This window comes from Mustela nigripes, chromosome 10 (assembly GCF_022355385.1).
Source record: "Mustela nigripes isolate SB6536 chromosome 10, MUSNIG.SB6536, whole genome shotgun sequence".
Taxonomy (NCBI): Eukaryota; Metazoa; Chordata; class Mammalia; order Carnivora; family Mustelidae; genus Mustela; species Mustela nigripes.
This window is the reverse complement of record NC_081566.1, coordinates 65,174,811-65,202,709: the sequence shown is the minus strand read 5'-3', so window position 1 is coordinate 65,202,709 and position 27,899 is coordinate 65,174,811. Positions and strand designations below refer to the sequence as shown.

General features: G+C 63.5%; 1 protein-coding gene across 1 annotated transcript; it reads right to left on the bottom strand.

Annotated features, from left to right (window-relative positions):
* Positions 1-11,358: 11,358 nt before the first annotated feature.
* Positions 11,359-15,505, bottom strand: CRABP2 (cellular retinoic acid binding protein 2). Its single transcript, XM_059414187.1, has 4 exons — positions 15,257-15,505; positions 12,519-12,697; positions 12,265-12,381; positions 11,359-11,841 (listed from the first exon to the last, which is right to left on the bottom strand). The coding sequence occupies exons 1-4, from the start codon at positions 15,324-15,326 to the stop codon at positions 11,791-11,793; spliced, it is 417 nt and encodes a 138-aa protein (XP_059270170.1). The 5' UTR covers positions 15,327-15,505; the 3' UTR covers positions 11,359-11,790.
* Positions 15,506-27,899: the final 12,394 nt, after the last annotated feature.

Genomic DNA, 27,899 nt, shown 5'->3' with positions numbered 1-27,899 from the left:
AAAGCCATCACCTGGAGCCAACTCTCTCATGAACCCTGGGGCTGCGTTTGGGGATCCTGGAGAGAGGAAATGCTCAACATCCTGAAGAGGAGTGTGGCACTGAGTTTCCGAAGGCAACCACAGCCTGGCGGAGCTGCGGAAATGCTCAGCCGACCGCCAACAGGTAAGTGACACTTGAAGCGATGACATGTTCAGGGGAAGAAGGCACTCCGTCGGGGCCAGTGGGCACTCAGGGGGCGCGTGGAGGGCCACATGGCCTCCTCTCCCCTGCCCTGGGGTTGTACTGGATTCCCGGGACTTTTGTGAGGCTTTCGGCTGCACTTTTGTTCCTGGGCCCAGGCCACACGGACCACATGACACTCCAGTGGGCAGACACAGAGTTCAGCGGCCGTCCCCAAAGCCTGATGGCCGCGGACGTTTGCTGAAGAGCCGGAGGAAAGCGCAGACCTCATTTGTCTGATCTACGGCTCGTGCAAGAGCCGAGACAGTTTGACCAAATAGGAAAAAATGAACCCAATGACGTTTAATGGGGATATATGTAAAAATCTGCTTTTGGTTTCAAAGTCAGCAGGCATAAGAAGGGAACAGTGAAGAGGAGAGCTTCTCCGCTGAAGACAGACCGAGGGTCTTAGCGGACCACAGCTTGTTGTGAACCAGTGCTGGGAAATGGCTGCCCAGCCCAGTGAGCGGTTAATGGACATGGGGTGTCCAGACCAGAGGTGAGAGCCCCGTTGCCCTCAGTACGTGGAGGATAGTTCTGGACACTGTTTTCAGGGGGACTTTGAGGGGTTGGAATTGATCCCAGAGGAAGCGGGCAGCGAGAGAACCTGGAATGATGTTCGATGGAGGATTTCTCCGTCTGCTCCTGTCCCAGTGAAGCTCCAGAACTAGAACTGGGAGCCTCTGAGCCCCACACCGCCCTGGAGGAGCGTCCCAGAGCCACTGGGAAGGTCTCTGCGCCCCATCCACATGGGCTGGGATGCTGCTCCGGAAGGCAGGCTGCGGCTTCTCCCTCCTCGGCTCAGAGAAGTGTGATGCCCTCCACGGCGAGAGGATGCAGGCTCCCGAGGGGACCAGTCTTCACAGGGGGGCTGCCTGAAGGGCACGCTGGGGTCCTGGGCCAGGAGCGTGCTCATCTCCCTCTGGGCCTGGCGGAGTTAGGGAAACAGACTCTGGATGGGGATGGTGGGGACAGAGGGTGCCCCGGGGAGGGACAGGTGAGGTGTGGTGTGCTAAGAAGATGCCGTGAAAGGAGCTTCCGTGGGGCCGTAAGCCCTCCCGGGGGGGGGCATCCACGCCTGAGGGGGCTGACTACAGCACTGGCTAAGTGGCACTCAGCCCCGTTTCCCCCTCCCACGGAGAAGCTGCCAGAGGTCCTGAAGGGACCGCAGAGGGAGATAGCGGCCCTCCCTTTGCCTCCCTGTCCCCCTCCTTCCAGCCAGCCAGCTGGGCCTGGCGTGGACGCCCGTCCTCCGCAGCAGGGCAGGGGGCCTTCCCCGCCTCCATCCTGGCCAGGCCACGGTCGCACAGACAGCAGGTAAAGAGCACTGCGCAGGGCCCTATCCCTCTAGGCCACCTGGAGGCGTCAGTGCGCCGCTCTGGGTCTTGGTTTTCTCGTGAATGTACTGGAACAGCAATCCGGAGCCCCCTCTCGAATGCGGGGGGCACCGCGTGCTCTGAATAAATTTCGTGAAGGAATCACGGAGAACCCCTGTGGGCACCCGTCCCGGAGCTTCTGGGCGTATTGGACACAGGGGGCCACACCGTGGGACCCACAGACAGGCGGGCAGAGCAGGGTGCTGTGGGGTTAAAGTGGGGCCTCTGCCCTCAAGACAGCAGGGAGCCACGGAAGGGTTTTAACCTCAGTCACGGGGTAACCTGCTCAGACTTGTGTCTTAGGAAGGTCACTGCGGAGGACTGAGGTGGGGTGGACGGCGGACGGGGGGACGGGGGGAACCATGAGCATGGACGGGCCGCTCCCGGAGAGAAGGTACAGAAACAAGACGTGCTGTCCCCTCCCGTCTGTGGGCACTCCGGGCCAGGGGTCCGGTGAGCACCCCACAGAGAGGCAGCCTTCCGGCTCCCCGCTCCCCGCGGCCGGTCTGCCGCCTGTAGCGGGGTGTGGCGCCAGGGGCCGCTGTTGCCTCAAGAAGCCTCCATCCGCCCCCCAGAACCGAAAGTCTGAAAACTAAGTTTTAGGGAGTGAGGCAGGTACTAGCGTTGTGCTGGTGCCTGGTTTTCACGGGAGGAGACGTCCCGAGAGGGTGACCGTCCGAGACCACACGGTCAGAATCTGGACTGTGCGCGCCTCTCTCGGGATGAAGCCGCTGGGGTCACCGCACACGTCAGAGAGAGGGAAGCACAGACAAGTCTAGTCTCTGCTGTCCCTCGTGCTTCTCCTGTCATCTGGCTCGGGGCCACCGTAGGGCACACGGAGCCAGGAGGTGACCGACTTGGGACACAAGCCGCTCTGGCCTGGTTAGAGTTGAGTCTCCCTCCCCCTCCACCCCCGGCCCGCCCAGCTTCGGGAGAAGTGGACAGGGAAGGACAGGGGAGCTGCTGGGGGCGCTGGAGCTGGGATCAGGGACACGGGCCGGGCCACCAAGGCCTCCCCACACAGAGCCCCTGACGGGTGTTTGCTGCCTCACGGACCATAGCCGGGGCTGAGTTTGGGCTGGGGCACCGCCCTGATGGAGGGCACAGACACCCCCTTCACCTCATGCCTGGAGCAGTGGGGCAAGGCTGCGGGGGAGGCTGTGCAGACCACCGGCTCTCGAGGCACACCCGAGTGGGAGTCCTCCGGAGACCCCTAAACTCCCCGAGTCCCAGCTTCTCATCTGAGGCGGGATGGTGAGACCTCCGGGCCTGAGCCCAGACGGTTTGCTTTGGCCTGCCCGATCCTTCCGGGGAGCTCACGGATGAGAGCGCCAGGATGGGGGTGGGGGGACGTGGGTCCTGGCGCCCAGCGCCACCCGAGCACCCGAGCCCAGGCCTCCTGGCCTGCAAGGCCGTCTGGGAGGGGATCGCACACCTTCACGGGACCAAACGCGGCTCTCCGAAGCAGGCGTGCGTGTCCTGTCCCCACCAGCGGGCCTCAAGCAGGTCCCGTGGCTCCACACCCTCCAGGCGCTGGTGTTTGGCTTTTCCGGGCTGCGCGCTGTGCGCTGTGCTCATTGGATCCGACCGTGGGGGTCACCGCCGCGCGGCTGAAGCCCACGAGCGAAGGAAGAGCCGGGGCAGAACCTGCACAGTCGCATCCCGGCAGAACAGCGCGTCCCGCGGACACGGGCGCACACGCAGCGTCTCCGGAAAGCAAACGGATGCTGGAACTGAAGAAGAGGACGGCGGGCCTCCGGGGAGCAGGACAGAGACGCAGGGCGTGGAGGGGTAGGCCGTGTGCGCAACAGAATTCTTTTTTTTTTTTTTTTAAGACTTTATTTATTTATTTGACAGAGAGAGATCACAGGCAGGCAGAGAGGCAGGCAGAGAGAGAGGAGGAAGCAGGCTCCCTGCTGAGCAGAGAGCCCGATGCGGGGCTTGACCCTGAGACCATGACCTGAGCGGAAGGCAGAGGCTTTAACCCACTGTAACAGAATTCTTGATGGACAGAGCGCATGGAGTATTTGAAAGTAAATACAGAGGATGGGGTCATCCTGGGCATCTGGGAGCTCTTGGGTAAAAGGGCCCAGACTTTTCTTCTGTGGGTCCAAGAAAGGCCTACGAGGCAGAAGCTGTGGGGCCAGAGGTCAGCCCGGACAGGGCGGCCAACACCTGCTTCGGGACTGCAGCGGCTGTCACCAAGGGAGAGAGTGCTCTCTTGCTGGTGTGTGACCCACCACGCACTGGCTCATTCGCTGGGGTCTGTCCTAAGGACCCTGGGGGCTTCCTCAGGCCGGAGACTCCTGCAGTCCAGGAATGAACAGCCACTGTCCTGATCCCAGGCTCCGTCTTCTGCCCTCCGTGGAGAGGCTGCGGTTCCTGCCCAGAATGTTCTTTGGACCAAAGCAAGAGGCCTAGAAGTTAGTTGCAGGCAGAACTTGCTTGCGCTGTGGGACCAGACAGGAGCGGAGTGGGGTGAGAGAGGAGCAGCGGGGTGGGGGCCTCCACCAGCCCCCATCCCAGCCCCCGCCCCGAGGCCCAACCTGCAGGAACAGCTCCTGTCCAGCACCTCCTCCCCGGGGCTCTGGGAAGCCTGCCCCAGCCCAAACTCCATAGGTGAGGGGGAGGAGTCAGGACACCTCTCCCCTCATCTATGGGGTTTGGGGCCACACTGTCTCCCTGCTGGGAGTCCGGGGCCAGGCGGACCTACCAGGAGGGCGTGTGAGGGGAAGACCTTAGAGAGCCTGGTCTGAGGAACCTGGGTGAGGAGGGGCTCATCGTCGGGGCAGCTGGGGGGGAGGGGGAGGTATATTTATCTCGTGAGCTGGTGGCAGTAAAAATAACCAGGGGGCCCAAGTAACCCAAGCTTCCCGGCCGCTCCGTCTGTGGGACAGCGTGAGGAGGAAGCAGAGCCTGGGACCTGCCGTCCTGCTCCCACCCCGCCCCAGCCCGGGCACGCTGCGGGGCAGACAGGCGGGTGCCCAGGAGCCACGGCCACCAGAGGGCAGGGAGGGAAGGAGTGAGGGAGCCGGGAACCAGGCAGAACAATGCTGGCTCCCAGCCAGGAGCTCCAGTGGGGGCTGAGGGGGGGAGCGTGGGGGAGGGGCGGAGAGCAAGGGAAGAAAGGTGAGGGAAGTGGCCGCAGCGTCCCCACCCGGCTGCGCCCACGCACTTGCCTGCCTGGTCCCCGAAGCCACCTGTGAGCGGAGCGTGTCCTCCGGGTCCGTCTGCGAGGAGCTGACCCGGCAGCACCGCAGCACGAGGCACTTAAGTCAGCCCTGAGGAAGGACTTCCCTGGGGAGAGCGCAGAGGGCAGGTGGGAGCCAGAGAGGGCTGGGGAGGGTGACTCTCTCCTGGGCATCCTCCGGGGAGTCCCCCGGCGCCGCGGGGCTCGGCTGTGGCCCGCGCTCTCGTCCCGAGGCAGGTGGCCGGAGGGACGGCCTCACCTTTCTGCCTGGGCATTTCCACATTCCCCGGCTGGTTTCTGCGTCAGGAGCTGTGATGACAGAAGAGACAATCCCAGGAAAGCTTGTGTGAAAAGTTGAGCCTCTGCAGGGCGGGGAGGAGAGGCCGCAGGGGCAGGGGAGGGCCGTCCTCCTCCTGGAACCCTGTCCCGCACCGAGAGCTCCGAGGCCCCCCCTGGCTCCGGAGCCGAGGGGTCCTGTGGAAGGACAGGGTGGGCGCCTGGCAGGGGTCAAGACTACTTCCTCAGTGGCCGGGGGTTTATCCCCACCCAGGGTCTGCACAGAGCTGAGCTCTGAACATGTTTGCCAGGGCATAAACGCTGCCCGTCCGCAAAAGGCCTGGCCTGGCCCCTGGGAACCGTGATACCACATTCCCTGTGTGTCACCCAGGTAGGCGGAGGCCCCCCAGGCCTCCTCCTGGTGCTCGGACGCATCCCTGGGAGGGCCCACACGGGTGGGGGCTGGGTGTCCGGCTCCCGTGCCGGGCCAGGCCAGGGGACCATGGCTCTCCCTCCCCAGGCTGCTCTAGGCCGAGCCCGGGATACCCTTGCCTTTAGGCTCCTGCTGAAACCTTAGCTTATAATCCCCCACCTGAGACTGAAGGGCCCCGGCACCTGTCGGGCCCTCATAATCTGGGGCCCAGAAAGAGAGAAGAGGGGCCCAAGGAGGGGCATCTGCTTGCCCCACGGCGGGGGGAGAGACGGAAAACAGACTGCGGAGACTGGAGCGGCCTCTCAACCCTGAGAAACCCACTCCCCTCGCTGGAGAGCAGGAGGGTGCGGAGGGGCCTAGCTCACGCAACCGGGGACCCAGCTCGTTGGTACTGGACCCAAGCGGCCTGTTTTGCGGGACCAGGGATTTCCCTGCTGCCTGAGCAACCCCCCAAGCAGGACACACCCCTTTCTGGTCCTCAGTTTCCTCTGACAAAGGAGAGGCAGGATCCCTGAGGGCCCTTCCTTCTGGGACTCTGCGCTCGGCTTCTAGAATTCCCAGCTTCTAAGATTGCACCTCGGGCTGCGGAAGGGAGGGCTGGTTGCTGAGGACAGAGCAGCTGTCTGCTGGGGCCTGAGTCACCGGCTTGAGTCCCAGCCTGGCTCCGCACACCTGCTCCGCTCCAGGGGTGGGGGTGGGGGCTCGGGCCCGAGTCCCATCTCCTCCCGAGGCGCCCGGGTCTCCGAATGGCCTTCCTCCCTGCCCCCTATCTCCCACGCCCCCTGCAAGCCGCCAGCTTCCTGGGGGCAGCCGGGAGAGGCTGGCCAAGCCCCTGGAGGGTGAGGTGGAGGCAGAGGTGCTGGGAGTGGTCTGAGGTTTCTGGGGCGCTGGGCAGGGGCAGAGAAAAGGCAGACATTTGGGGAGGTGGCAGGAGAATGGAGGAGATGGCTCTGGAAGCCCCTGGGGGGGGGGTGAGGAGGGACCGGAATGTCCTGGGACTTGAGTGATGGTTCAGGAGGAGACCCTGCGTGGCCTGGGGTTAAGTGGGGTCAAGCCTGTCTCACCCTGCCCCCTTACAGGCCTGTGACTGGGCCTCCGGCTGACCCTGCGGTGGGGAGCCATTGTCAGGGCCCTGCGGGGGGCTGGAGGAAAAAAGGGGCAGCGGGGAGGGGCGGCAGGACAGGGACCCAGCCTCCAGGACACCCGAGGGAGAAGGCAAGCCAGGCCCTCTGCCCCACCCAAGGCTGCTGGGAGGGGAAGGAGGCTGGGAAGGTCGAGACGGTGGGTGGGGGGTGAGGCGGGGCGAGGCGGGCAGCCGCCTGGAGCGGGGAGACCCTGGGGGGAGGGTGCCGTCCTCCTGCCAGGTTCCCGCCGTGGCCTGGGAAGCACCCAGCCCAGAGATCCTTATCCAGCCCAGGCACAGAACTGGTTTCTCGACTGGCAGCGCCAAGGCGGACGGGGGACAGGAAGAAGCCAAGAGGTCAGGAGGGCAGCAGGCCTGCAGGAGCAGGGGGGGCCCCCCGGGGGGGACCCCTGGCACCCGCTAGCACCACAGTCTCAGCCAGCTCTGGGGGGGCCTCCCCGGCGTGGGCGCAGACCCTGCGTGTTGCACCGATGCACTCCCGCACACACCGGAGCCCCCCCAGGGCCCCACTGTCCGGCCTGCCCCCCATCCTTCTCAGGTGCGGCTGGCCCAGCCAGGGGAAACGCCTGGTTGGACCCGCTCCTCCCGGCCTCTCCTACCCCCCCACAACACTCCAAGGCTCCTGAGGTCACGGGGGGAGGGGCAGGGGAGCCAACAGGCCTGGGGGGGGGGCCCGGGGGCGCTCCTCAGAGCCCGCTCCCTTTCATCCCCCGCCACAAAGGGCCTGGACGCCCCAGTTCCATCCATCTTGTGCCTGTGGCAGCCCTTTGTCGGGACCGCGGGTCAGAGGGCCTGACCAGCGCGCCCCCTCCTCTGACTCCCACCCCTGGGGCCTTCAGTACCCTCCCCTGCTGGATTCCCCCTCCTGCCTGACCCCTGCGTCCCCTCTGCCAGGCTCCTCCCCGCCTCTCCCTCTCCTCAGCACCCTGGGGGTTCCGGAGGCTTGGCTCTTCTTGCCACACAGGCGGGGAGGCTGCCTTTGGGATCTGGGGGCCTCTGTGCCACCCAGGGCCCTGGCTCCCTCGGGCTTTGTCCTCTTCTGTCTGGCTGGGCCCCGAATCTTCTAGTTTGGACGTCGCTAGGTCCGTGTCAGCCCTACGCTCCTGCCTCTTGCAGAGTGTCTGTGCGGACCTCAGTTTCCCTATGATGTCAGATGGTGGTGCCAGGGCGGGTCGGGCCCCTGCTGGGCATTGCAGTCACCCTACCCCAGGGGAGCTTCCCACGAGCTCCCCCCCTTGCCCCTGCCCTCCTGCCTTCTCTGGCTCTCACTCTCCTGCCCTCCCTGCCCTCGGTGGTTCCCAGACAGAGGAGGCTCGGCGGCGGGGCCCTCGGCTGCCCCCTCCATGGTAGAAATCTGAGAAGCCTGTGGAGAGAAGGCTCTACCCACAGACTCTGGGGGACGCAGGCAGGGAACTGGGGCGCCTGTGCCTTTTCTCCTAAAAGCCCGGCTGAGTAATGAAGGCCCAGGTAACGGACGAGGAGGAAGAGAGCCTTCAGGACGGGAGGGGAAAAGCTGGAGGGACTTTCTCACGGGTTGGGCCTGGCTGGGCCAGATGGGTGAGGCGGCCCCTCCCCGATCCCATCTCCTGGGTCCAGGAGGTAACTTCCCCGTCATCTCGGGCTGGAGGGCGGGGAAGTCCAGGAGAAGCCAAGCCAGGGAAGGGCCTGGCCCTCAGGGAGCCCCAGTCTCAGGGGAGACACGCAGCCGTGGCCTTCAGGGAGCCCCCGTCTGATGGGGAAACCCAGCCCCCGCTCTCCGGGAGCCCCTAGTCAGATGGGGGAGACCCTGTCCCCCGCTCCGAGACTTCTTGCGAAACAGACACTCGTCAGCAACTCGACTCTAGAGACAAACTGGTCAGAAAAACAAGTCACAGAGGCCGAGAAGGGTCCAGGAGAAGGGTCCGGGAGAGCTTGCGTGAAGGTCCTCCAGGGAGGGCGCAGGAGTCAAGCTAAGGCGGGCAGGGTGGGCTGGGGAGTCCGCAGCCCGGAGGGGCGTCGGAGCCCCGAGGTCAGGGGCAGGCACGAGGGGAGGAGGCGATGCCGAGGAGACAGGAGACGGAGCCGGGCCTCAGGCTGCGGAGTCAGGACGCTTCTGAGGTCAAGCAAAACTGGCCTCCAGAAAGCCAGATTTACTTCCCCGTTTCTGAAAACAGCTCCCCCAGAACCGGAAGCAGAGACCCAGCCAGGACACCCCCCTCTCTCCCGCCTCACTCCTGCCCCATGCTTCCCGGGTCTCCACCATTCCCGACTTTCTCTCCACCCACCGCCCAGCCCCTCCCTGGCCACCTGCTTGCTCTCTCTCCCCTCCCCTCCCCTCCCTCCCCTGCTTCTCTCCATCACCGTCACCTGGCAGCCAGAGGGACCCCCCAGCACCGCTGTCCCCTTTACATCCTTCCGTGGCTTGTCACTGCTCCTGGAAGCCAATAAGAAAATAGGGACTGTGGCCCTCAGGCCCTTTACGGTCAGCGAACCCCAGCCCCTGAGGGCTCCACTGTCTTACGCTTGTTCCCCTGACCCTGGCCAGCCCCAAACTGTCCTTGGGGGGCTTCACCTAGAGTACCTTCCCCTCTGCTTCACCCCACTGTCAGGACCCCCTGAGTTCTTTGTTCTCCAAAACACCTGCTCTCCCAACACGGCCACCCGCCCCAGTCGACACTGGCCTCCGTGCTTTCTCCCTCCCTCTGCCCCCTTCCCCTCAAGCCACGGCACAGGGCGCCCTCAGGAATGGATGGGGCATTGATGGTGTCACCATCTCTTCCCCCGAACAAACTGGGGCCTCCCACAGGCCCCAGCAGGGCAAGGATTTTGTCCCTGGGATGCATTTCTGCCTCCCCCGCATCCAGCACGGTGCCAGCTCCCAGGAGACTGTCCGGAGGCCCGAGTCGGCCGGCCGCACACAGGAGAGGGCCCACCGTCTCCCCCGCCCCACACTCAGAGAAGGGACCGGCTCGCCCGGGGACTCTGGCCAGCACTGCCCCCCTTGGTCCTGACCCTTCGCCCTCAGCAGCAGCACGTGGCCTCTCCTGGGGCAGGAGCCAGTCGCCCCGGCCCCAGGGCACCCCGCTCTCGCAGGTTGGGGGAGGCTCACTGCCACACGCAGGCTGTGAAGCAGGACGTGGGCTGTCAGCTCTGCTGGCCAGAGAGGCCACTTCCGGCTAGGCGAGAAGCACTGGGCACCCTGGGCGAGGGGGGCACTGCAGGGGAGCGGCCCACGCAGGGAGGGCGAGGGGCCGTGTCCGGAATGGCTGCGGACACCGGTCTACACGGTCATTTGCACAGAGAGGCCACCGCTAAGGTGAGCTTGTTCTGTTCTACTTTTTTTCTTACAATTTTCTTTTCTTATTTTATTATTATTTTTTTAAGATTTTGTTTTATTTGACAGAGAAATCACAAGCTGGCCGAGAGGCAGGCAGAGATGGGGTGCGGGGGGTGAGGAAGCAGGCTCCCCACTGAGCAGAGAGCACGATGCGGGGCTCCATCGCAGAACCCTGAGATCATGACCTGAGCGGAAGGCAGAGGCTTCACCCACGGAGCTCCACAGGCACCTCTGCTTTATTGTTTTGGAACAGGGCTCTGACATAATACAGTTTCTGGTCTGAGGACCCCCCTCCTGCCCCTGGCAGCATTTTGGAAGGAGGCTCCCAGAGGTAGGACCTTCGCTATTGCTAAGTGCTGTGAACCTCCTGAGCCTGATGCCGCTGCTTCGATGCCTTGGCTAAAGGGGGTGCTCTGTGTGCTGCTGGGGGATAGGGGGGCTCGGAGCACTGAAGTCACTGATGTAGGGGAGAGTTCTGTTTGGCAGGGCCAAAGGTGGCCAGCGCACAAGGGAAGTGGACATGAGCGAGACAGGGGGCGGGGGAAGCCAACACCCACCCTGACTGGGTCCTGCCAGCCCCCACCATCACTCCCCAGCACACGAGCCATTAGACTACAGAAGGGAGGCTTGGACCTCAGTAGCTTGTCCGGCATCAGAGCGAGCCAGCGATAGAACCAGGACGGGACCTCTCCTGATGCTTGTGCTCACTTGGCCCCACAAAGCCAAGCCGTGAAGACGGGGAGTGGGCCAGGCAGGCCCATTAGAAGGCGTTATGGTAGGAGACCAGGGGGGCCAGGAGAAGTCCCGGTCGGGGGCCTCTGCTTGCGGAAGGGGGGCAGGCACTGGGGAGATGGCCTTGGAGCTTGGGAAGATGCAGTAGAGCCTTGACCTGAGCGTGGAGGCGTGGGGTGGCGGAGAGCTGGCACAGGGGCGTGTCGGTCTCAAGGCCGAGAGTCGCCTCGCAGATTCAGAGGGCAGGCAGGACCAGAGTCTCATTAGGAGACCCAGTCCGTGGGTGTTGGGGAGCTCATCTGGAACCGTGTGGGAGGCCAAGGCCAGGCCCGGGGTAGCCCACGGACTGGAGTTGGAGGAGAGAAGGAACAATTGGAGGAAAAGTGTGGGAGAAGGTGGGAGTCGGCTCCGCAGGGCCCGGGCGCCTGCTCAGAGGTCCAGGACCAGCCTTGAAAGCCAGCGTCACCGTGCAGGGGGCTGCGGTGTCGGGGGGGACTGGGGTAAGGGAAGGCCCCTCCCTCCCTGGAGCCCAATGCCCCCCTGCTGCGGACACCCTGGCTTCCCACACAGCACTTCACAGGCATCAGAGGACACTGTCCTTCAGAGGACACTCAGGCAAAGTGACACTCAGGTGTCCTCTCTGTCCTCTTCCCAAGGAGCCAGAGACGACCTGTAGTTTTTAAAACGTTTTAATAAAATTAACCAATAAATATTCTACACTGTGTAGGCTACAGGGACAAAGAGTGGAAGCCAGAGGGCCGTCTTTCCCACTGGGGCCCTCGGGTCCCCTCACGGAAACAGAGGCCGTGCTCTGGGCTGCTTCGGGGCTGTTGGCTGGGGAGGGGAGTGATTCTGGAAGGGGGGATCTGGGCTCTTGCTCTCCATCCCTCTTTGTTGGGGGACAGGAGATGGAGCGGCCCCCCCAAGGCAGAGCCTGGCTGGAGGCATGGCAGCATCCCCAGAAGTGAGAGGGAGTGAGGGGGGTGAGGGGGAGCGAGGGGGTGAGGGGTGAGCTAGCCTAGAAGGAAGGGGGAGGGGCAGGGAGCCTGGGAGCGTGGGTGCATGGGCAGGGGCGCTCCGGCAACTCTTGGACCCATGGCCGCTCACTCTCGGACGTATACCCTGGTGCACACGACATCATCCGCCGTCATGGTCTGGAAGGACACAAGTCACAAGTCATTGTTAACTCATAGGTCTCGAGGCCTGTGGTCCTGTGGCTTCGGAGACCAAACCTCCTTCTAGATTCAGGACCCACAGGCGGGAGCTGGTCCCCACATGCCCCGGTGTCATAGGAGAGAGCATGGCAACAGAGCCTCAGGGTTCTGTCCTCCACCCTCCTCCCCAGGCCAGGAGGGTCGTCGCCCAGAGGACTGCTGGACCTCCCAGTGCGTGTCCTTTGCCCCACGCGGAAGACTGTGTCCTGGTCACAGAGAGGCACTGTGTGGGACAGGGACAGCTTCGTCCGGCCCAGCAGCTACCTGGGGAGACCAGTGCAGTTGGTCTTGAACCCCCTGAGCCCTGGACTGTTCCAGAAAACCCCCGAACGTGGCTCTGGGCCGGCAGGGGACAGGCCTCACCAGGACCAGCTCCCCGTCATTGGTCAGCTCCCTGGTCCAGGAGGTCTTGGGGCCCTCTCCCTTCAGAAGCCTCTGCTCGCAGACCATTTTGTTCTCGCTCTCCCACTTCACCAGGCTCTGCAAGAGAGAGGCCACGTGAGTGGGGCCCACGGCAGCGCAGGAGAAGGGCCTTCACCACGGGGAGCGGAGCCGAGAATCCAGGACAAGACTGGAAAACAGCCAGGCCGTGGACGCCGTGAGCCCCGGGGACCCACCTTACAGGGCCTCCCGTCCACAGTCTGCTCCTCAAACTCTTCTCCGATCTTGAAGTTGATCTCCGTGGTGCGCACCGTGGTGGAAGTTTTGATGTAGAAAGTATCTCCCTCCTGTTTGATCTCCACGGCTGGCTTGGACGCCGCAGCCACGGCGATCTTCCTCAGCATCACATTCACCCCTGCAGGGAGAGGGGGGAGGCTGGCCTTCAGCGGCGCTCCAGGCCCCTGCTTCCCCGCCTCCCCACACGCAGCTGCAGCTCGGGCCGAGCTGGCCGCACCTCCGAGCCGCAGGCCCGGACCCCGCACTCTCGGCCGTAGCCTCTCCCCGTCGCCCGCATCCGGCAGGCCTCCTTGCCTTGGCCTGATTCACTTCAGTTGGGGCCCTCTGTCCACCCTGCTTGGGACCCTCTGCGGGCGTGGACCCCATCAGAGTCACTGTGTCTTCACCCAGGGCCAAGGGCAGGCCACACCCGCCCTGGCCGGGCCTCACCACTCTCGTCCTGGAAGTAGGGCCCACTTTCCTTCCTAGACCTCCTGGGGGGCTCCTGTGCCCTTCTCCCCGCAAGGGACAGACAGGGACCCTGCCCCCCCCCGCCCAATATGTTCCCTACTCTAGGATCACCTTGACCTCAGGTGGTTAGGTCTTCTTGTTCAGCCTCTGTGGATTGGGAGCCCCTGCGGCTGTCCTCCATAGTCCTCCCCAAACTGGGCCTCATCTCTTTGGTCCCCAGTCATGAGGAAGGGCGGGGGATTCCAGAGAGCAGGAAGACAGGCTCACAGGCAGGTCGTTCTGGCCGGGGCCAGGCCCAAGCACCATCACCCCACTTCACCTGCCCAGTGACCTCCTTCCCCCCTGAACGGGAGCAGAGACCTTCAGGGAAGCCATGGGTGGGGATGAAGGGGGCAAGCGGGACTCCCTGGCCCTCCTCCAGACGTGAGCTCCGAGACCAACAAAACCTCTTTTCCCTCGGCACTGAAGCAGACCCACTCTGTTCCAGAACGAAGGGAGTGGGAGGGCAGGAGAACGCCCCCAAGAGCCCCCCTTCTGGGCTGTTGACCTCCTGGGTCCCGGGAGAGCTTTTCAGACCCCGGAGCCTTGGCAGAGCAGACACCCCTACACCGCCTCCCCTGCAGTCCACCTGCCACTGTCTAACTCTTGTCTCTCCTGCTACAAGAGCAGCACATGCACACGTGCCCTGCCTGCCGCAGCGGGCACAAGGGCTATTTCCCAAAGACCTGAGCATTCCTCCTGGGGGCACGGGTGCTCTGTGAGGGCGGAGGAGGAACGAAGGGCCGAGGTCCCGCAGACCCTGCACTGGGCTCCGAGGAGATGCCATTCCAGCCAGGGCTGTTTGTCTAGTGGGTCTGTTTTCAATCTGCCCCCAGCAGGGCCCGAGGAAGGCACGTGGCTCTGAGAAACCCCGCGGGGAGGACAAACAGGCCAAAGACAGACAGACAACGGGGTTGGGCTTTGGCTCTTCCTCTCCAGCTGGGCCTGTGGGTGTGCCCGGCCACCTCCTGCTTCACCCCCTGGGGAGAGTGGCCAGAATCCAGAGGAGGGGAGGGAATGATATCTAGGCTTTCTGAAGGGGAAATGTTTTGGCATTTAGCTGCAAGGGCGGAGTGGAAAGACAGACAGGGGTCGAAGAAGTCTTGTGGTTTATGCGCAAGAACTAATGGCGAGGGATGATGGAAACACACGGCATCCTGGGCCCTTCCAGGGCCCAGACTCACCCGCACACCCAGCTCTGCACAAGGTGTACCCTACTATCTTGTTCAGTCCCTACCCTGTTCAGTCCAGAGATCGAGGCCATGCTTACCCTCGGGCTGCCGGCTCCTGCGGTGGTGGGGGGGGCTTCCCAATTGCTGAGGCCCTTAACTCAGTTTCCTCCCTTCCCGGAGCCCCTCCCCCACACACCAGAGGGCGCCCAGAGTTGGGAAAGGCAGTTAGAGTGGGTTTAGGGTTCCCCCACCTTTAGCCAACACACCCGGCGGGGCTGCAGCAGGTCTGTGGGAAGGGAGGGAGATGAGAACTGGGATTTTTGGAAATGGGAGGTTGGGGTTTCGCACGAAGCCATTTGTTGAAATCTCAGAAAGTGGTAATTATCCAGAGTGCCTGAGGATTCTGGAGCGGCCGCTGTGGGGAAATATTTGTGTCACAGATGGAGAGTGGGGGCACAGTCACACATGGAAGAGTGCCCAAGGGGGAGGGAAGGGGGAACCGTGGGAGCCAGGGTGGGAGCCAGGGTGGCCGAGCACCTGGTGGGTGGAGCCGGGGCACAGGGATAAGGAACCTGCCTCCGGGCCTGGGCTACTGGGTGGGTGGGGGCGCAGAGGCTGGCACCGCTCTGAGGGGCTCTGCCGAGTAAGGACCCAGGCCCCCAGCCTGGGGGCGGGTTTGCAGCTTCTGAACTGCCCAGAGCTCCCCGGCCCCACCCCCAGGGATACCGACCTCGTGCTTCTGGTTTCTACTTAATTCACAGGCGGGCCACTGCAGGAGCTGGCACGGGGGTGCGGTGGGGGTCCCCCACTGGATAAAGGACCTAAACGTCCCGGCCCTGAGCTGCTCCCCGCCCGCCCCCCACCCAGGGGCGTTCGCCCCTCTTCGGCCCCTTTTCTTGGGGATGCAGACACCCAGCCTCCTGCGCCTCGATCCCCGCCCTCCTTTCCTCCTCGCGCCCACCTCCTAGGACTCCCGCGCCGCCCTCCGCTCCCCGGGAGCTCCAAGACCTCCTCACCCAGCACTTTCAGCAAATCCTCGAAGTTTTCGGATCGGATGATCTTCCAGTTGCCGGAGAAGTCGGGCATGATGGAGGCGCGGGTGGCGGTCCTCTTAGACGCTTTGGTTGGAGCACTGCACGCTGAGTCTTTAGGCAGAAGAGATGTCGCGGTGGCCTCCGCCTGGTCGTGAGACTCAGGACGGGAACGTCGCAGGACAACCCCAGAGCTGGCTCGGGCTCCTGCGCGGGCAGCCTTTATACCCGGAGCGGGCCCGCCCCTGCCCGAGAGAGACGCGGAGAGGGAGACTGGCCCCGCCTCCCGCCCCGCCCCCACCCCACCTGGGGGGCCCTGAGCCCCGGCTCCCCGGCCTCAGGAACTGGTCCCCCGTGGGCGGGCCCGGCGCGCGCGGGGGGCCGAGGCGGCGGGCTCCCGCGCGAGGGGTGGCTGGGGAGGCGACGCCAGGGCCGGGGCGCAGACGCTCAGGTCTCACGGCCCCAGGGTCGCGGCCGGCGTGCTCCCCGCCCCTCCCCAACCTCACTCCCCGCGCTCGACTTCTTGGCGCCGGACACCCGCCGGACGCCCCGCGACACCAGCGGCGGACGAGCCCCGCTCGGAGCGGGCGCTGGGGACGAGGCTGACGGCCGGGCTCGGCTCCACCGGGGCCCGAACTGGGCGCAACGAGCGCGCCCCGAGTCTGGGGCCGCCGGGGGAGGCCAGGGGCACCCAAGTGGGGCAACGGCGCCCCCTGCTGGAGCGGCTCGGGGGGTGGGAGGGAGCGGACCCCCTGCCCGCGCGGGCCTCCGGGGGGTTCAGGGCTGCGGCTGCGGGGGGCTCAGGAAGCGGGCGCCGGGAGACTCCTTCCTCTTAATGGGTCGGGCGGGCATCCAAGGGTTAAGCAAGAGCCCCGAGCGCGAGGCCGGGGAGGGCAGAGGTCACAGCCAATCACTTGACACGAGCTCTTTATTAAGGCGCTTTCTCGGTCGCGCGGCTCCCCGAACCCCCGGGGGATCGCCGCAGGGGCGGGGGAGCGGGGCGGGGACGCGAGGCGCGGAGCCCAGCGCGCCGCGCTGCCGCCGGTGTCGGAGGGAGACGGGGTGCCCCGGGGAGGGGAGGGGTGGAGCGGGGTCTCAGGTGTCACCACCCCGCGCCATCCGACGGCGGAAGGAGCGCCCGCCCTCCGCCCTCCGCCCTCCGCTGGCGGCTTCCGAGCGCGAGATCCAAGGAGGGGGCAGGGCCCAGCTCCCCGCCGAGACCCCTTTGCGGAGGGCTGGGGGCCTGAAGCAGATGGAGGTCAAGCGGGGAGCCCCGGAGACGGGCCGGGAGATGCGAGGCTGCAAACCGCAGAGCGGCGGAGGCGGACCCGGCGGGCGGGCGCTCAGGAGATGTTGCGGCCCAGGTGCCCTCGGCGACAGCCTGCACGTGGCCCCGCGGCCGCACCGCACCCGCCCCTCCCACCCCCCGCCACTGTCCCGGGGCTTCGCTCCCAGCTCCCTGCGAGGCGGGGAGGAAAAACCCCACATCTGGTCCCAGAGCTGGCCCCTCCCCGCCAGCGTGGCCATGGGTGGAGCAGAGGACAGGCTCACTGAGCTCCTGAACCCTTTTCGGTTAGGGCCATGCAACGGTCTGGAGGGCTGGGGGCCTTGGCTAGGGAGGGGTCGGAGGAATAGAGCCAAACGGTGGTGGGGGGAGGTGCTGGCGGCTTCACCAAAGGCTGAAGAGGGCTGGAGCCCCTGGGCTGTGAAGCGGGAAATCTCAGTAACGAGTAACGCCTGTGTCCGGGAAACAGTAAAGCAGCTGGGCTGTCCCTGCGCGGGCGGGACAGAGCGGCTGTGAAACAGAGACCCCATCAGCTCTCGGGCTTCCAGAAGGGAGCTGGGTGCTTCAGCTGCTTTAGGGTTCAGGGTTTGTCAGGGAGGGCTCATCTGGGGGTGGGGGTGGCCTGGGCTTCTGGAAGTGGGAGGGCAGCAGGTCGGAGCTCTTCGAGGAAAGACAGACAAAAGCGGAGGTGCTGGAGGGAAGGGGTGGTCCTTGGGGGGTGCTTAGAGCCTGTGTTCCTCCCCCACTGGCTGGTTCTCACTGCTGTAGGTAAACGGAGGGGATTAGGTTCTGACAGTGGAATCAGGCTCCCAGCCAAGGGATGAGGAGAGGCTTGGGGGAGGGAACAAGGCAGCGAGTCCCAGTCCGGCACCCCCTTCCGCCTTCCCCGCCCCCCTTTCCAGCCAGGTCAGTCTGCCCACCTCCTCTTCACATCAGCTTCTTGAGCCCCCAGCCCAGAGGGTCCAGTCCCCTGCTCGGTGGCGACCTTTCCTCCTGCAAGAGAGAAAGGCCAGGGCAGGCCATCTCCCCCCACAAGCCTGGTGACTCAGGATGTTAAAGCCTCACCCAAAGGACGTTCATCAGGAGGCCAGACCTACAGGAGCAGACGGGGGAAGGGGGGCCGCAGGGGGTGTGGTCTGGCTGAGAATCCTGGGGAGGCTGGAAGAGGGGCTCCCTGGGGCGGGGGCAGGGAGACCTGGGCCCACCCCCTCCCCTCACTTCCTCCCTCCCCCCACTGGCCTGGCGGCCAGAAGTTCCAAAAAGACAGAAATAAGACAAAGGGAAGTGGGGCTGGCAGGGGAATTTTTTCCAGATGTGAGTGTTTGTGGTTTGGCAGCTCTGGGCCTGAGCTCCAGACCCTGCACCCCAACCCTGGCGGAGGGAGGTGGGTAGAGGGTCTGGGGCAGGATGCTGGGAAGCAGGTCTCAGCTTCCAGAAGCCCTGGTTGCCACTGGAGCCTGGGGGCAGGCAGGCGGAGGGGGCTTAGAGAAAAGGCAGGGAAGGGGATGGGGGGGACACTGGGGGGGACACTGGGGGTGGGACAAGAGGATTGGGGGATGGGAAAGAAGGCTAACAGTGGAGGATGGCGGAGCCTAGGGGCAGGGTGCAGGCGTGGGGCCAGGCGACAAGGAGGGGCTTAGCCCCCGTCAGTCACTCAGTCACAAACAACTGGTTTCAATTTCCCCACCAGGATCAATGAGAAGGAATTTCCTAGTGTCGCTGGCCTTTTCCTTAGGACCAAACCTGATGCAGGTCAGCCCCAGGCAACCCATGCTCCCTTTCTAGGAACCTCAGTCATACCCCTGTCGGGGGCTGCCCCGGGGATTTGGCGACGGGGGGAAGGGTGCAGAGTTGGTGAGAAAAGTGGGGGGAGCAGAGGCAGAGCGGGGTGGAGTGCGGAGGAAACAGGCCTGAGAGCAACGAACCTTCTGGGGCTTTGTTCCTATGGCAGTGAGGCTGCGAGGAAAGTGGCTGGCTTTGCAGCAGAGGAATGGAGGGGGCCACGCTTCTGGCTGGGCGGAGGGCGTGAGCGTGAGTGAGCACGCGTGTGTGCGTGCCAGAGTGTTGCCCACCCTCCTCCGCCCCCGCCCTGAGGGTGGGGCAGGAGGGACCACCTGCCCAGCTGGGGATGGAGAGAGTGGGAGAGTCGCGAACCCCTCCCTCCTCTCCCCCAGCCGGGCCAAGGGGAGTCCATGGCCGAGTTCAGCACTGGAGAAGAGCCTCGCCCCAGCAGAGTTACCGCCTCTGCTGCCGGCTGGGAGACCGGCAGAAACTGAACCCAGGTGAGGCAGGGTCTCTCCACTCCGCAGAGGGACAGCTTCTGCGGGGCCAGGGAGCCGTGGGAGGGGGGCGCTGTTCAGCAAGAGTAGAGTAAGAGCTAGGAGTGGCTGGGGCAGGACCGTGGTGTCCCCTGGTGTCCCCTGGTCCCCAAGCCCGCAGGATTTCCCGCCGCACAGTGTGAACTCAAGCAGTCTGCCTCCTGGTCTGGTCTGACCCTCAGTACAGAGGGGAATGTCCCATTCTTGTCTGTGTGCCTGGGCTCGGGGACCCAGCCCTTCTCCCCACGTCAGATTGCTGTTACAGCAGGGAAGAAGGGCTCCCTGCCCACTGGGAGACCGGGTCTGAGACCTGGAAAGCCGCAGAGGGCCCCCCCTCGGCCCCAACCCCAAGCCGGGGAGGTGTGGGCTGAGAATCCTGAGTGACCCGAAGGGGCAGCTGGACTGGGAAGGCAGGGACGGCGGGGACCTCCAGCGCCAGCCCCAGGCCATGGTGAAGGAGGCAGGTGTGGCCAGGCAGGGTCAGAGGCTCCGGTGGGAGGAGGGCTGTGGGCTCTGGGAGAAATCACCGCGCAGGCGAGGGGCCGGGCAGCACCCAGGCAGCCAGGCGGCTCCTCTGTTGTTTTTGGCTCTGCTACCTGGTTCCCAGCTGCCAACGCTCTCCTCAGGGCTGGGCCGGGCAGGCAGGAGGGAGGAGGTGCGGACGCACGGGCTGAGGACGGGCTGAGGACGTGTCCAGACCGAGTCTTGTCCCCTGCCAGAGGCCCCCAGCTCTGCTGGCCTCTTCCAGGGGCAGCACAGAGCACAGAAGGCCCCTGCCCTTGCTCTTTGACCCGGGGCGTGTGCTTCTCTGTCCCCTGCCTGTGTTCCAGCGCCCCGACTGGTGCTTCCTGCTGGCCTGGCAGAGAGCCTCAGCTTTCCCCACTCACACCGCTGCCCGGTTTTCCCAGCTCGCCGTGGAGACAGGCACCGATGCCCAGCAAGCCCGACTCTGCGGTCCTGCTTTTTAGAGAACCTCCAAGGTGGAGAGGGGGAGCCAGTGTGGCCGGCACTGCTGACAGCAGCCGCCAGCATCTGCCCTGACCCTGACCCTGACCCTGGCCGGAGGTGGCCCCCATTTCCCCCCCGGAGGGGAACCCCCCCCCCCCCCCCCCCCCCAGAAGGGCATTGCTGGATGGAGAAGTCAGGCAGCTCTGTGACCCGGTTAAACTCCTCTTGGCTTTTATGAGCCAGGGACTAGGGCCAGACCCCTCTGTCACTCCTACCCTCTGCCCAGCCCCGGTTCCTTAACCCCAGGCAGCCCAGGGCAGGAAAGGGATGGCTGGAGCCGTGACAAGTGTGGCAGGCTGAACCCCTGAGTTTGCAGGGTACCTGGGGACAGTGGCCAGCCCTGGAAAAGAAGGACAGCCTGCAGCCTAGCCCAAGACCTGTTCTGGGGATCCCGAGCCATCTCCCAGATGCCTCCTCTCCCACTCTTTGACGATGGGAAACTGAAGAAGAGCCGCGGGTCCAGGAATCCCCCTCCCCATTGAGATGAGCTGGAGCTTTGGGCAGGAGGAGGAGGTCAGCAGGGCTGCAGACTGGCTGGGTGCTCCGTTCCCTCTCCAGCCTGGACTGCAGAGGGTGGGCCCCAGGCCAGAGCAGCAGACTCCAGGATTGAAGAGGAAAGGGGGGGGGCAAGGTTCCCAGAGAAGAGAGTGGGGCGTTTGAAGTACTGGGTAAGATAGAACCAGGGCACTGGGCTCACCGTCCCTGGGAGCAGGGGCAGGATAACAGAGGGCTTCGCCTCAGAAAGGCAATCAGCCAGCTTCGGGAGGAGTCCTCCTCCGGGCTCCTCGGTGCTCCCAGGGCAGCCGGCCTCCAGACCATGATAGCCAGCAGTCTGGGCCCCCACTTGGCTCCAGGGAGGAGGCCAGACCCCCCCCCCCCGCTTTAGGCCAGCGTCCCCAACCCCAGGGCACTTCCTGCTGCAGACCAGGCCTAGGCTCCATGCTCCTTAGGGCCAGTGGGCCAGACTCCCTAGAGACAGAAGCAGGGGTGCAGGGGACTTGAGCCGAGTGAGGGAGGAGCCCAGAAGCCGGGGGTCTGGGTGCCTGCGCCTACACTCCCATCTTGAGTGGACAGGGAACTAAGAAGGGGTACAAGAGTTCACAGTCGGGCCCCTTCCAGGGACCCTCCCCCATCCCTGCCCCTCCCTCAGCCGGCTGGAGAGGTGGGCGGTGGGGGAGGCCCCAGGCTGACCTACCCCTAATGGCTTTCCCTGGGCAGCATGAACAAAATGGGAAAAAGATGTGTGAGGTGGGAAGCTCTGATTTCCTTTCTCCTGCGGGCACCAGCTCTGGAAAATATTAGCTGTCAAAGAGAGACTGAACAGTCTCCGGCCTCCCCCTGCCCATGACCCCCTGGCCCGACCCGGCCAACAGGGGCCCTCCCCGCCTGCCCGGATTCCCGGAGGGCACCAAGCTGGCGCCTGAGCAGTTTGGCCAGGCTGCCCTGACGAAGCCCCCCCCTCCCGTCTGTGTCTCCTCCACCAACCTGAGGAAGACATCTGTGGGGTGGGGGGCGATTAGCACTTGGGGACCCGCGGGGACACGTCCCTGCGGATCAAGAGAGCCAGCCAGCATCGCCTGGATTTTGTAGTCTCCTGCCTCCTAAACCCCAGAGCTCTGGGACGGTCAGCCTCGGGATCCCAGGTCTCCCGATGATCTGGACTTTTGGTGGGACCGTCTTCCTGCCAAGCTTGCAGGAACCGGCCCAGAGAGGGAGGCAGCCTGGGTCCTGGACACTCGCAGGCCTTTCTTGCTGCTTGTGGGCATTGTGGTCTCTGGGGGCCCAACCCCCTCTTTGGAGCTCCCAGACCCCCTGGGGCTAGGCCTCCAGGAGCCCCAGGGAACCGATACCCAAGCAGGGAGGCAGTGCTCTGTGCCTTGGATGGAGGGGGTGCATGGAGCAGGACAGGGCCTAGCCTAGGAGGAAGCCACCAAGACACTCGGCCCTTTCTCCGAAGGCCCCTGTGCTCCTTCAGCAGCCCCACCGGCTCCCCCTTCAGGAAAGCGTCCCACGTCTACCCACTCTCCCAGCCCAGCCCGGAGCCCCAGGTCCGGCCTCGAGCTGCTAGGCTGGATTATCAATCGGCCTCTTCCTCCGTCTGGGTCCTGGGCGTGGGCTCTGTCTCCCCGGGCTCCCAGGGCAGGGCCAGTCCCCCTTCTTCCTCCTTCGGTTGTGGTTGGATCCATCTCAAGGACTCTTTCCAAAGAAGCAACCGAACAGGATTCCATGGGGCAGAAGGGACTGAGAAGACCAGACCGACCCTCCTCGGGGGGAGCTGCCCTGACGAGGCAGGCCAGACCGACTGGGTTCGTGGAAATGCTCAGGCTGTGACAGACGGGCCAGCGCTGCAGGCGTGGCCGAGGGAGACTGGAGCGCCATCCCCATGCGGTCTGTCTCCAGTCTGGCCCGTCCCAAAGCCGCTCTTCAACCCTTTAGGACGGAATTTGGTTGAGCCTGGAAGATAAAGGTGTTTGTCTTTCCACGCCAAATTCTCCTTTTCTCTTCTTTTTTTTTTTTAAAGATTTTATTTATTTGACAGAGAGACAGGGATCACAAGCGGGCAGAGAGGCAGGCAGAGAGAGAGGGGGAAGCAGGCTCCCTGCCGGGCAGAGAGCCCGACGCGGGGCTCGATCCCAAGACCCTGGGATCATGACCTGAGCCGAAGGCAGAGGCTCAACCCACTGAGCCCCCCAGGTGCCCCTCCAAGCCAAATTCTTAAAACTGCCTCCTCTCTCCATGCCTTTCCCCCTATCTGCACCTCTCTCAGAATCTGATGTGTCACATAAACCTTTCCAAGAAAGCCCAGGGTCGGGGGTGTCCCAGAGCGAGGCTAGACAGCAGACCTATTAAGCACGCAAGCCTGCAGGTCAGCCCAGCCAAGTGGTGGGGGCAGAGAGGAGGGACAGGACCCGAGCAGAGGCTCCGAAGGCGGTTGGGGTTGAGGTAGCCAGGGCCTCGGGGGGGGGGAAGCCCGGCCCCCCACACCCCTAGATGGCCCTTACACATTTCATCACTGCCTGGACGAGCTCTCAGTCTGTCTGCCAGAGGCTGCGGCCAATCACCAAAGCGGACCACACTGGGTCCTGCCCCCGAGGGTGCGATCGCTCCCTGGGCACTCCATGGTGGCTGTGCCATGCGTACACAGCCCAGGTGAGACTTCAGAGGCCAAAATGTCTGCCTGGATTTAGGTATTTGTTCGGGCGGCGCCTGGCCAGCTCAGCGACTCTTGATATTTGGGTTGTGAGTTCGAGCCCCATGTCAGATGTTGAGCTTACTCGAGAAAAGAAAGGAAAGGCAATAAAATAAACACTTGGGGCGCCTGGGTGGCTCAGTGGTTTAAGCCTCTGCCTTCAGCTCGGGTCATGATCTCAGGGTCCTGGGATCGAGCCCCACATCGGGCTCTCTGCTCAGCGGGGAGCCTGCTTCCCCCACCTCTCTCTCTGCCTGCCTCTCTGCCTACTTGTGATTTCTCTCTGTCTATCAAATAAATAAATAAAAATCTTTAAAATAAAATAAACACTTGCTCAGGGTCACCCCCACCAAAGATCCTCCAGGTGTGGGAAGCTAGTCTGTTTCGAATTAGACCACTTACCACCGCTGCCCGGGCTCCTAGCATCTCTTCCTTAGACAGAGCAAGAGCTCCGTGGTTCTGTCTCTCTTCTCTCCCTTCCCAGCAGCCCAGGGGCTGGAGGGGGGCTTCCTTTACACCCTGAGTTAGTTCAAACCACTCCTTTGTCAAAACCCTGCAGTGGCTGCCATTTTGTGCAGAGAGAAGCTGCGTCCTTACAATGGTCTAGAGGCTCTGTGGTTTCTGCTTCCCTCTGCCCTGCTCACTGACCCCACTCCCACCCTTTCCTCTGCCCAGTCTGCTCCAGCGACACTGGGCTTGCTGCTCCTGAACATGCCAAGTGAACGCCTGCCTCGGGGCCCTTGCACCTCTTGCTCTTTCTGGAATGTTCTTCCCCAGATGTTTACACAATGGGTTTCCTCACTTTCTTCAGGCCCCTGCTCCCATGTCCTGTCCTCAGAGAGCTCTTCTCTCTACAACCCACCTACAGTCCTGTGTCCTCGTGCACCTGCCTGCCTCCGTACTGTCCTGCACGGCACTCATCGGCCCCCACTGCAAGGAACCCCACGTAGATTTTGCTGGTCGTACAACAGTGTCTGGCAAAAGCTGGTGCTCGATAACCATTTCTGGACAAATGAATAACAAACACGTGACTTCAGCCAAAATCAGTGACTATTAGGCTGAAAGAAATAATCAACTGGGCCTTCCATTAGTACTCTTGTTCTTTTTCTTTTTTTAAGATTTGAGATAGAGAGAGAGCACGCGGCAGAGGGAGAGGGAGAAGCCGTTTTCCCGCCGAGCGGGAAGCTGGACGCAGGGCTCAATCCCAGGACCCCAAGATCATGACCTGAGCTGAAGGCAGACGCTCAACCGACTGAGCCCTCCAGGTGCCTTAGTCCTCTTGTTCCTGACTCAATCATGTATTTAATGGTCCTGGGGAGGGGTGTGGAAGAGGTACGCTGCAAATACCGGGTCTGCGAACGAGACCGAGTCGGGCCCAGCTCCCACGGAGGGGTCAGGACTCCGCACGCTCCTTGGCGATGCCTTAGCCCCCCGAAGGCGCTCGCTGCTACGTCTGCCCAGGTCCCTGAGGATCGAGCTTGGGTTCACCCCTCCTGGGTCTCTAAGCCCACAGCTGGCCACGGGACATCTCTGACCCTCATTCAACAGCTCAGCCTCTCTAGGCCCTCTAGGGCTGCAAGTCCACGGGCTCCAGCACACCCCAGCCTCCCCTTGCCCCAACCACATAAACTCGCCACTTCTGCATTTGGGCTGCCAGACAAGGCCAGAAGACCTGCCAGCCAGCTTGCACCACCACTGCAAACCCAGGTTCCAACCCCAGCCTCCGCCCTCCGCAGGCCCTCCATCAGCCTCTGCGGCTCCCAGCTTCTGTCCCCTGGCTTCTGGCTCATACTCTGATTTCGTGAGCAAACCAGGTCACCAGGGGCTGCCCAGAAACATACCCATCCACCCCACACCGCCCACCTTCCTTTCGGTCCCAGAAGACCAGGGTCCCTACTGATGGTCAAGGTGAAGCTCGTCTTCCCCGTCCTTCAGGGCCCGCTGTAGCTCCCGATTTCATGCAAAAAGCAGACCCTTTCCCTGGCTCTCATCTTACTGGCCCTCGCCGTGGTGTTGGACACTGTCCCCTTTCTGCTGGAGACTCTTCTGTCGCCCTCTGGCCCCTGGCAGCCTCCAGCAGGCCTCCCTCCAGGCCTGTAAGATGGGTGTTCCCAAGCCTCTGATCTCGGCCTTGTGCTCTTCTGTATACACCTTCCTACAGGAAGCCCTCCTGCCAGTCCAAGGCTCTTCACGTTGGTGAAGGACAGCCTCTGTGTCCCGCAGGTCAGAAATATCAAGGCTGTCTTTAATCTTCCTGCCCAGACCTCTAGGTCTTCTTGATTCTCCCTCCGCGGGGACACTCGCAGGCCTCCTCCCACTTCACGGATGCAGCTCTCCCTCAGCGCTCATCCGAAGTATCCACACAGAACTCGTCTCCCGGCCCTTCTCCAATCCAGCTTCCATTCTGCGGCCAGCATTATCCTCCTGCAGCCCAAGTGGGACCTCATGGGTCCCCTGCTTCAGATCCCACAGCGGTCTCGGGGCGCACTGGCTGTCTGAAGTGAGCTGACGGGTGTCCCTCTGTCAGACGGTGAGCGGCCAGTGGACAAAGACCACGCCGCTTCCCTCATGTCTGGCCCCACACCCGGCCCCCAGCAGGTGCATCAGCAGGATCTGAGCGGAAGGGTTCCCAGTCTTCTCAGAGGCTGCGTGGTGAAGACCAGAGGCTTGCCACCCGCACGGGCTACTGGGCCTGGGCGACATTTCTTGTGTCAACCTAGGCTTCTCCAGCTATCATGTGAGAGTGCCAGCACCGGACTCAGTGAGGACGGCACAAGCACCAGAGGACTGAGCACCAAGCACCCTGCCTGACCCACGGACACCATTGCTGTTGACAGCAGCCATTAACGTCACGGGTAGAAAGCAAGCATCATGGTTTTAAGTAGGCTCCCTGCCCAGCGTGGAGCCCTACACGGGGCTTGAACTCACAAGCCCAAGGTCAGGAGCCAAGTAGAAACCAGGAGTTGGATGCTTGACCACCTGAGCCACCCAGGTGTTCCGAGTCCCAGGGTTTCAAGGCTGGAACCCTTGATGCCACATTTAGTACATGGCAGAATCCCACTCAGGCCCCGGTGATAAGGTCACCGGCTCTCATACCACAGGCTGCTTGCCGGCGCCAGGAACGGCAGCGCTCCGGGAGCCACACGCTCGCTGCAGAGGGAGGACAGTCAGGACACACCTGGCACCTTCGTATGTGGATTTGTCTCTACACTTGGGTCTGGGCTCCTGTGACCTGGGGCAAGTTCCTAATCCCAGCACTGTTGAACCTTGCTATCGTCAGCGGTGATGCTGTTAAACCAGGAATCAAAAGGCTCCTCCTTGCGGGCTGGCTGTGGCCACTGGCGGGGGTGGGGTGTGTGTGCAGCGCCAACCCCTTCTCAGTGAGAGCCACTGGTTTGATGAAGATTCACAACACCGGGATGGCGTCTAGCAGGAGACCTCTCTCCTGGTCTTGCCCCTCCCCAAGCTCACCTGCAGAGGGGGCTCTGAATCCCAGCACCCCCTCCCGCTGGGAAGGCAGTATCACCGGGAACGCGTGTTTTCCCTACACGGGCTCCGGGCTCCAGCCCAGGGACAGGCATTTGGCGTAAACACGTGGTCTGGACTCATGCGGCAATCTGCAAGGCGCTGGCCGCCCTCAGAGGAAGCCAGGACCCTGGGAACAGGGCAGAGAAGGAAGGGGACTTGGGTAGAGGGTCCCATGCAGCCTTGCAGGGCAAGCTGGGCTCTAACCAGGAACTGTGATGAGAGGAAACACGGAGGAAATGGTTGCAAGGTCCTCTGGGCCCCAGCTTCTTCCTGGTGAGCAGACGGCTCTGGCCAGCCCTGCACCCAGACCAGATGTGGTGGGAGCGGGGCGGGTGGGGTGGGGTGGCTGGGTGAGGGGCCGCCGGCTGTTTACCCGGACGCACACAACGCCGACCTCCAGTGAGACCTTCCCAGGCAGCTCCCAGTCTACGGATGACAAGTTGACTCCCACTTGCTCTCGCGTGTACTCCCCATTTGGGGTGCGGCCCTCGATGATTCGCACCTGGAGGTGTGTGAGGACGCCTGGCACCTCTCCCAAGTGTCACAGACATTCCTTACGTCGGGCTCAGCAGGAACCAACTTGCTCAGGGCCCCGTAGCCGCCTGGGCAGGCAACCCCTTGCGGCCAGGACGGGACAGCAAGACCATGGCAAAGGTCTGGCGTGGCCACAGGAAACTCCCTGCTACGGGCGGCTGTGACGCGGATGCCGCCCCGGGAGCCAAACCAGCCAGTCAAGAGGGCACAAGTCCGGGAACAGACGCCAAGGCTGCGTTCTCTCAAGACACAGTGTGCACAGTGATCCCGGACACGAGGTCAGGCCTGTGACTCACCTTCCCAAGCAGGACCGACCGGGCCGGCATCACGAAGCACCCTTCCCTCCCTCTGCCCGTCCCTCCCACAGGCCCACCGAGTCACGCCGCTGGCCACATCCCCTCTGCGGGAAGGCGTTTTCGGGGTTTGGGGCATCGTTGCAGGCGTGCTCGGTTTGCGGCGGGGACGAGGACGAGGGAACAGAGCATGTGGGCCACACGCAAAGGCTTGGTCGTCGCTTCTTGAGGACTTCCACTGAAAGGGGGCCGAGAGTGCCGTCCACCAAGACCCGCGGACCGTCGCACAGCCACAGCCCCGTAAGACCGCATGCCAAGATTTTTCTGTTCCCCAAGTAAGCTCTATGTCCCACGGAGGGCTTGAACTCACTACTCCCGAGATCAGAGCTGCACGCCGGACTTGAGCCAGCCAGGCGCGCCTCCTCCTGAAGAAACTCTCTAACGGGAAGCTCTAACAACAGCAGCACACACG